At 32.4% G+C, this 9,700-nt stretch overlaps 1 protein-coding gene across 1 annotated transcript in view; it reads right to left on the reverse strand.

Moving 5' to 3' along the window:
• Positions 1-2,575: 2,575 nt before the first annotated feature.
• Positions 2,576-9,700, reverse strand: part of LOC117104149 (histidine triad nucleotide-binding protein 3-like) — a 14,803-nt gene continuing 7,678 nt past the window's right edge. Inside the window, exon 5 of the mRNA XM_033244842.1 lies at positions 2,576-5,744. Coding sequence (XP_033100733.1) covers positions 5,517-5,744 — 228 coding nt within the window. The 3' untranslated portion in view covers positions 2,576-5,516. The remainder of the gene's footprint in view (positions 5,745-9,700) is intronic.

Raw genomic sequence — 9,700 nt, forward strand, 5'->3', positions numbered from 1 at the left:
GGTGTTGAAATTGTTTATTTTGTTTCTTTTGCATAATTGATCAAATAATGGAAATCAATAATTATAAGCTAAGGAAATTAGGCCAAATTTCCGGGACACCTAATTACCCACCACTTCCGTGGTTCCCCTTAACAAAACAAACATGTAAAAAAAAAACAGAGCAACATGTCCTGGGCGTCTCTCTTGGATTCTTTTTTTCCATTTTGATTCAATTTTTACTGGACTAGACAAGCCAATGCCATAATATGCTGCATCACTTGCCATCATAATTTAATTAGAGATTGATGTTACATTCTGAAAAATAGATTGTTTTGATTGAATAAATCGGACCTGAATAAATAGATGAGTTGATGGGATTGTTAGCTGCTAAAAATAATCGTAGTTAGGATAACAACGCATTTTACGCTAGTTCGCCTGTGTACCACCATCAGCATCGAATGAGTCATATTCTTGAATAATGCAACACAAACAACTTAAAGTAGCAATCGAATCCTTAGCATCGTAGTTATACACTACTAATAACAATTCCTATCAATAAGTGCCGGGAACCGATGGGGCATAAGCCTGCAAGTTGGCCCCGGAACTAAACTTAACTACAGTAAATTACAGATAACATGGACAGAGAGACAAGTTAAATGGCAGTAAGGTTCCACAAGCAGTCACATGATCCATTTATAAATACAATAGTTGGCTGCTACAAGCTTGAATCAAACAAACCTTGTATCACTTTGAATGAAAAGTTGGTTGCCACAAGCTTGATTTAAGAGGCAACCCAAGTGGTATGAGTGCCACAAGCTGAATCCAATAGATAACTTAGTGGCAGTGTCTGTACAAGCAGTAAAATGATCCAAGAGCAACTTAATTGGCAGTTGAGTGCCACAGTATACAAGTGAAATCATAAGGGGCAGTAATTAATGGTGCTGAAGTGGCAATGAGGGTTTAGGCCTACCACAGTTAATTGATCCAACTAATGTACCAGTCACATCATTTAAGGGCAAATATAAGTACTGTATATTCATTGGTAGAGCAAATATACCGTAAAGTATGTTTTGCAAAATTATTTTTTTTTTTCAATTTGTTTAATGATTTAAAATTAGGTACAGTATATATTTCAGAATTCTATTGTATTTTTAATTGTTTTGTATATTTTTGTCAATTCAGCATTAATGTTAAAGCTTCTGTAGATAAAGTTCATATCAGGGAGGAGTCCTCATAATATGAAAGTACAGCAGAGACCATCATAAGATATAATGCTGCCTGTCTGGGCACTTTGAGCAAAAAGGAAGGGCTCCAAAGTCTCCCAAAAATCACGAAAGTCTCCCAGAAATTGGGATGGCCTCCCAAACTCCCTTAAGCAAGAATCTCCTGGAATTAACCCATCTTCCGCAAATTCATAATATATTTGCGTGTTTTTACTACTTTAGTATCAATTGTCTCACGAAGGCCTAATTTGATGGCATTTTTAGCGGTGAATTTAGTGGACGTACTGAACTGCCGCTTTAAGACATGAAAATTATGGAAAGACATGCAGGCGGATGGATATAAAATAAGATATTTGATGAAGAGAAATTTGAACTTTTAACCTTTTGATTAAATCCTCAGTATTTCAACATGGACAAAAACAAGGTCTTTTTATCTCATTATTTGGCCATGGACGTCCCCAGGCACATGAATATTCTGTGAGATAATAGAAGAAAATACTTTTTTCTTCTGTGTTTTCCTTTTGATTTATGAGAATAATTAATGAGTGAGGCATCCGGATGTTTTCAGAATAAGAATTTTTTTTTCATTAACTGGGATTCTCATGAAAGTCATATCAACATAGATAATGGATTTTTTTTTATAATATCATTTAAATTATGTATCAAGATACAAATTATAAAATGAAAGTGTATACATTCATCTTATCATCACTATCATCCTGTTGACTTAGATGCATGTTCCTACACATCATAATCACCATAATTATTTTTAATTTTATCTGGATCAGGCCTTTACTTAACATCATCTCTGTATAATCATAATCATCATCATAATTATATCATCATGATTCTGATCATCATAGTAATAATAATCAACAACGATCATCTTCAGTGTCATCAGAAATGTTATCTGATCAACATCATTGTTAAATCATCATCATCACCACCATAAATACCACCATCCAGTTGCATAACAGCTACGAGCTCTCGCTGGATAAATGCAGGGCCCAGACCTTAAGGGATATTCATCAGAATTTTTTATTTCACCTCAAATTGGCCGAGTGGGGTCTGTTAAGGAGTATAACATGAAAAAAACATCATAATACGTCCCTAGATGTCAAAAATGTCAAAGCAGGTTTTGCTCAGTACTCACTGGGTTCTACCTGTACCTAGCCCCCAGGGTAGAGGGCCCAAAGGAGCCTTAGCCAGGGGCCTCAGGACTGGTTGTTACACCGCTGCTATCATCATAGTGATTATCATTGTTGGCAATTTAATCACGCAATAACCTGGTTTGGTTTAGTTTTTACAATCTGGGAATTAAATATGACTATGTAACAGCAATGTCGTAACTGTATAAACATAAATCAATATAATTTAAGCATTTTGAACTATTTAATTTTTCAATATACAGTGCAATAAATTTGGAGCTTTGAAACAAATTATATATTTGCATTAATATGATAATTAAAAACTAATGTTATTAAATCACACCTAAATAAAATAGTGTATAATAAAACTTTTCAAATACTATATTAACTAAAGTATTTTAAGCAAATATATTCATACTTATAATAGCTATTTATGTTTCAAATTCATATTTTAAGAATCAGGTTTAAAATTCGATGAGCTGGTATAAGAAAAACATAGATAATTCTCTACACTATTATTATTATTTTATCATCATAGTTTAAAATGATGCACACAAAAAAAATAGATATCACTGATTAAATCCAGGAACTTCCCACAGGGAATACATACACAAAGAACATTTTCATTTTTTTTTTAAATTCCCAATATAGGAACAAGACTGTACTGCACCTGATACTGACATTAGATACCGTATATCTTTTTCAGCTTGGAAATATCTTAAATTAACACAATGATAGGGTTACATACTACATCTATTGAACAGTGAATAAGAATTACATTGGCACATTAAAAGACCTAAATACTGTATATAAAATTTGTATTAATTTCTTGATGGCTTTTACACTGAAGATGTTGAGTTTAATATAATTTATAACAAAGATTTTGGTATTCCAAAATAGTAATTATTAATGAAATCCATTAAGTTTAAATATAAGTTCACCTTATGTAGGTGGGGCTAATACACATACAGAGATGAATGCTAAATTATAAAATACATCGCAGAGCACAAAATACTCAAAGTAGTTCAATCCTGTTGGTGAGTGAAGTATGTTTCAATTTTTGATGACCTGCAATAGTAACTGATACATAATTTTGATGTAAATCCTCTATTAATAAAAATGAAGAATATCTCTTCTTAGATTGTGAATGCTTCTATAACCTCTAAGCCTTGCAAAAATAATAATTATATTACTAATAAAAATAATTACATGTTGGCATTTTGATAGTTTTGGGTGGTGTTCAATTTGTCAGTAGCACCAATAGGCCAGGGCAGGTGGGGCCCGGCCTCACCTGGGGAAAATAAAAATCATACATCTAAGCAGTACTGCATCTAAATACCTAAAATTCCATGGACTTTGAGGGCCTCATCCAATCCTCTATTCTCCTCAACTCTGTGGGAGGGGGACACAGACAGCCCCGCCATTGGGGCCTCATATATTAGCTACTCCAGGGCCTAGGGCTGCCCTTTGCAGCTTTTATTCTTGTTGTTTTAATATCCATTTGGTGGGTTTGGCCATTATACCAAGATGGTACTTTGGATGCAATAAGTTAGTGGTTTTCTGGTACAGCAAATAATTACATGGAATCTGCAATTCAAAAGCAGATTATATAGCACAAGCTAATAGGAGTCAATTAACATTACCATTCTGATCAGTACTGTACTGAATATTAAAATTTATGAATGCAATGAAATATGCAATACTGAAATAGCTTGTTTCTTATGCATTATATTAACTATTAAATTACTATTCAGTAGACACGTCAACTTAATTGAAATACAAAAATTAGGCCCGTCACATTATTAGTCTTTCTTCTATACTTCATAAGGCATATTGGAATTTTCTTAATTATGTATAATTTTCAAGGTAGTTGCATATCCCATCTGACTCACACCTACAAAATCAATCTACAGGGCATTCATTCAATTCACAACTACCTTTAGCAAACTGTTAATGTAATGATTAAAAAAAAAAACATGCCTCAATAAAACTGACAAAATGCATGGTGGATATACGTTCTTCAGATGATAGCGGAAACCCAAATTCAAAGACGAAAATTACAACTGTAATAAAATATCACAGAGATGTGGTTTTGAGCAGACACTGATGAAGCGTTTTGGATTTAAGTATGGCAGCAAATCATTTCAGATAGATTAAAAATGCCTTTGAATGTGATCAAAACCTTACTGTGGGCTAAACTTTGAATCATTGATAGCATACAAACAACACTATTTTTAGCTGGTGAATTTCATTAAATGTCTGCATTCATATATGGGTAAATTTCAAGAGCAACACACCTTGTTTAAGATACTACGACAAAACATTAACAAGTATAAATAATTCAATTAAAGGAATTTCGTATTGTGATCGGTGTTTCATTAATTAAGGAACAATCTCAGTCTATCTATTGTTCATATTTGACTACAGACAATATATCTGCAATATTAATTTTTAATCTCAATCATCATTTCCTATCAGCATTGATTTTTCCACAGTAATTTGCATTTCAATCTAACTATAAAGAAATATATTTATTTCCTCAAACATTTATGCTCTGTAGCACATCACCATCTGTTGCTGACTCACATGTTATACTTATTTGTGAAGCTCATTTTGAGTCAGGTTGCAAAAAAGAAAAAAAAGGGATAATCTATAATTTAGCATAGTTTTTGTGATGATATCATTTTACTTGGAAGTTAGAACATCGATACAAATCCATATCTATTTCCTATTTGTGGGTGTACAGTACATTTTGTGATTGTTTTAAAATCAGCATTTTCTATCCATATCTATAGTTAGTGTCTTAGTAGGCATGTCTAAGATATGTAGACAGCACGTAATATCTAATATATTATGTGCTTCTGCTAGACAGTCAGCAATTCGTGACTGTAATGAGACACTCAGTATTACATTGTCAACATTAATGGGCTCACATTCACTTAATCCTCAGCACTGAAAATTATTAAAATATTGTTGCTTTTATGAGATTAAATGTTAGAGTACATTAGTTTAATCAAAACAAAATTATATCATTATAAATTCATAAAATAAATTCTAATCAAAAATTACACTTTTCAAATACTACTGGCATTCAAAATGATGCTACATTTATAACCAATTTTGTTGATTTTTAGTATCAAAATCATACTTTATCTATGCACTGGTTTTACTCCCCATTCTGTAATTCCTCTGTGTTTTCCTTACTGGAATTATTTAAATTCACTTCCTTTCCTGTATCCTGTTTTTCATTCTCAACCACAACCTTTGGAGTAATCGCCTCTGACTCGCCCCTGCTTGATGACTCCTCAGGATCACTTCTGGTGAAAGACGGGAATGAGACAGACTTAACATCAGGGCCCTCCATATTGTGAAGTGACTTCAACATTGTGTCATACTAAAAAATGGTAAAAAAGTTAACATTAGGTAGAAAAGTAGACCCGTGTCAGTAATAATACAGGGTTATGTCCGTGGTGTTGGGTTGAGTTAGTGATAGGCAGGCTGGTAGGTTAGAAGGTTAGTTTTTAACTTTTTGATTTTTGAACAGCAACTTGTGCTGTTGTTAACACCTAGAAGTTCTAGAATTTGCCGGGTGCTAATTATCATTCAAAATATCGATATGTGAAATTTTCACTATGAATTAAAATATATAATACATATGTTTTTAATGATTATTTTGCTATTAATACATAACTATCACTGTCAGGAATTTTAAGTGATCTTGTCTTGAGTTTTCATCCATTTTTCGTCTTCTTTTTACTGTGTCTGTCAAATTGTAATTGATGAATAATTCTGATAATAATTCTGTACTGTTGAAAATCATTAATAATAATAAAATTTTTATATTTATATAGCACATGTTGCACATTGCCACAGAAATAATATAGGCCAACTGAAAAATACAAATAATAAAATGATAATAGAATAACAGTAAAAATAATAATAATAATAATAATAATGATAATAATATTAATAATAACAATAAAATAATAATAATAATAACAGTAATTGTAATGGTAATAAAAATTCATCATGTTTAAAAGGTGTACACACAGACAATGATATCATGATTCAATACATTATTACAATTAAATAAGTTGCTGTATGTCATTTGTATCAAGTGAAGGTCAACTATCTGTCAATAAAAGTTATTCTTATTAAATACAGTAGCATGTTATTGAAATCACAATTGAGAAGGAAATGGATACTGCCACGATGAATGTACAGTAAGTCTTTGTTTTTATTTTTATGGCCAGTGAGCAATACTGTATAATGCTGTAGTCATTATTTATCTGACTTTTAATGTTGGAAGGTCAGGTGGTGATTATCATCAGCATGGTGGTTAACAAAAAATGGGAAATATCATCACATGGTGATCATCATAATCATGGCAATCATCATCACATCGTCATCATCATCATCGTGATCAGCATCATCATGGTCATCAGCATCTTCATGGTCATCAGCATCATCATGGTCATTAGCATAATCATGGTAATCATCATAATGATGGCTATCATCAAAATCATGGCAATTATCATTATCAGGGCAATCATCATCATCATGGTCATCATTATCACAAAATACCGTAATACAGTGATCATGCACTACATAGTATTTATCATTCCACTGTGGTTGTGATTATCATTACATAGCGGAAACATAATTCTATGGTCATCATAACTGTTTCATGACCCTCAATACCGAATGATTATCATATTAGATAGTATGTATCCGATTAATGAATTTCACAAAAATACCAGTACTGTAGAAATTTATTTTTTGTTCCTATTTTTTTTGGTTTGTCACAAACAAGGCTACAGTATTTTCTCAGATTTTTCAGACACGCCCACAATTTCAAACCACCGTTAAGTCAATATTTCTTATCAGTATGCAATAATTAATATAAAATTATAAAGATTTTAGGTTAATGAAGAGTGATCAATCAAATTTGAAATTCAATTTATTTAAACATCAAAACTGAATAAAATTGCTGCTTAACAGTAACACCTATAATTAGTAATTCTAAAAATAAATGTAATACTGAAAATAAATGTATTTACTTTATTTTCTCGATCATTTAAATTAATGTTCAAAGTAAACTATCAAATGTAAGCAAGTACTAAAAATGTCAATATTATTTATTCACTATCAAAAATAAGGTTTCTCACATTTTATGCCATACATTATTTTACCCTGAAATTAGAAATTATAATCAGCCTAACCTGCTATGTAACTTATATTTAAATTGTTCTAAAATAATTTAATATTAATACAGTAGCTATCAGGATTATGAAGTTTTCTCAAAAATAAGTTAGAAAATGGTAGTACAGACAGTCTAAAAAAAGGTTAAGGATTGCTCTTTCTAGAAAATTCCAATGTTGTCCAAAACCTATTATATGTTGCTTGGCGCTGATTGGTCAAACAGCTGCGTTAATCAGCACAGTATGTGAGGAATGACATACTTTGCATTAAGAATCCATGTTTTAAAATGAATATCAAATGACTCAACATTACTGAGTATTTATAGTCATATAACGCCTCTATGTAGTATAAATGTAGATGGAGATTTGTTTCATAAATTTGCATAATTATTAGTTGTCTCCAGCTGAAATAGAGGGCGCTATATATTAAAATTGCAATGATCATACAAGATAGCAAAATTATCAAACTAGAAATTGCAAATTGCAAGTGAAGTGCTGCGAAGTACAACTGCATATAAATGTTCTTCGAACAAATTATTTATGCGAGTCAAGTGAAAATAATGAATAATAAAACTATAACAAATAATATGAGACACGACCCATTGTCTATATTAGAACACTTCTCATTGGGTAACAAAGTCGTAATTTTTCATTTTTGTCAAAAAGTGTCTATAGTGTGGTGAATTATGGTTTAGGTTTTTTTTAAATAAAGTTTCAAAAATGTCTATGTATGTGGAAAATGTTGTTGATTACCAAAGGTTACAATTTTTATTTTGAAGACTGCATGGTCTAGGAAGTGTACATTTTTTTTATGGGGCAAGTTTCCAAGGGCGGGTTTTCTAGGGGCGAGTTGACTGCCAAAGAGTGTTGCCAAAGTGCGAGCCAGCGTGTTATTTGATCACAAGTGCGAGACATATCACAAGTGTGAGCCAGCGAGCCATGACGTCACGACAATAGATAGAGACGTTAACTAGTTGTGCGAAGTATCGGCTGAGATTTGTGGAGTACAATTCAAAAAACAACTATAGGTCTAATAATGAATTATTGTGATGTTAAATAGACAATGTTAGCTATCAAAGAGCGACGTTGTTTTTCATTGGGACCTTCGTCCCTTCAAGAATAGGCCTATACCATCCTAGCTAGTCTAGGCCTAGAGTAGGATAAGGCTAGCGAGACATGCGGACGTTGGTACGAGTAGGTTAGACTACAAACGTCGCCTAAAGTAATTGATTTTACCTGGCAGAACGAAAGAAGGAAACTCCGCTTTTCAGTCGTCTTAGCCACTCGTTTTTTGACAAACAATGACCTTTCAGAGGTCAAATTGCTGTCAAGAATATGAATTGGCTGCTTCGCAGCAATAATTTACCAACTGTCAACTTGGGAATTTTAAAAATAATATGTGAAGTACACAATGTATATTTTATCATTGGACTAACCAAATTCAGAATATGTATTATATGATCAAATTTTTGATGCATATTTTTTGTATTGAGAGGAGAACTGAAAAAGAGATTTTTTTAAGGGATTCCATACAAGAAGGTAGGCCGGAATGATATAAGATACAAGATATTTTTTTATAGTGATGTATAATATTTTTGATAGTGACTTGAACAAACATACAAGCTCGTCCGGAAATGTAGGATCATGTGGCGCAGCATGTAAGGTGTTGGACTTCTGATTGTGAGATCGGGAGTTCGAGATCGAAGCTAGTTGCATTGCTTGTGTCCTCGGACAAGGCACGTTACTTACGTTTGCTTCTCTCCACCCAGGAGTATAAATGGTTACCAGGTAAGATGGGATGGTATGGCATTGAATGTAAGGGTTGTGCGCGTACAAGAAGCAATGACCAGGGATACTCCCCAGGGAACAGAGAAAGTTACACAATGTGTGGGTCTGGCAACTCAGTATCCAGTGACCAGGGAAATAATGATGCCAGCGCCTTGTATAATCTGCAGATTGTGATAGGTTCTATATAAATTCTGGTTCTAAACCAGAGCCTTGCAGGCGTCAATGTTCCTATGCATGATACACGACTTTTAGAAGTATATATACATGTGTGTATATATATATATATATATATATATATATACACACACATATACGTATATATATATATCAATATATATGCATATATATATATATATACATA

Source organism: Anneissia japonica, unplaced genomic scaffold (assembly GCF_011630105.1).
Source record: "Anneissia japonica isolate Jap-2015-1 unplaced genomic scaffold, ASM1163010v1 scaffold3531_len492141_cov184, whole genome shotgun sequence".
In the NCBI taxonomy this organism is placed as follows: Eukaryota; Metazoa; Echinodermata; class Crinoidea; order Comatulida; family Comatulidae; genus Anneissia; species Anneissia japonica.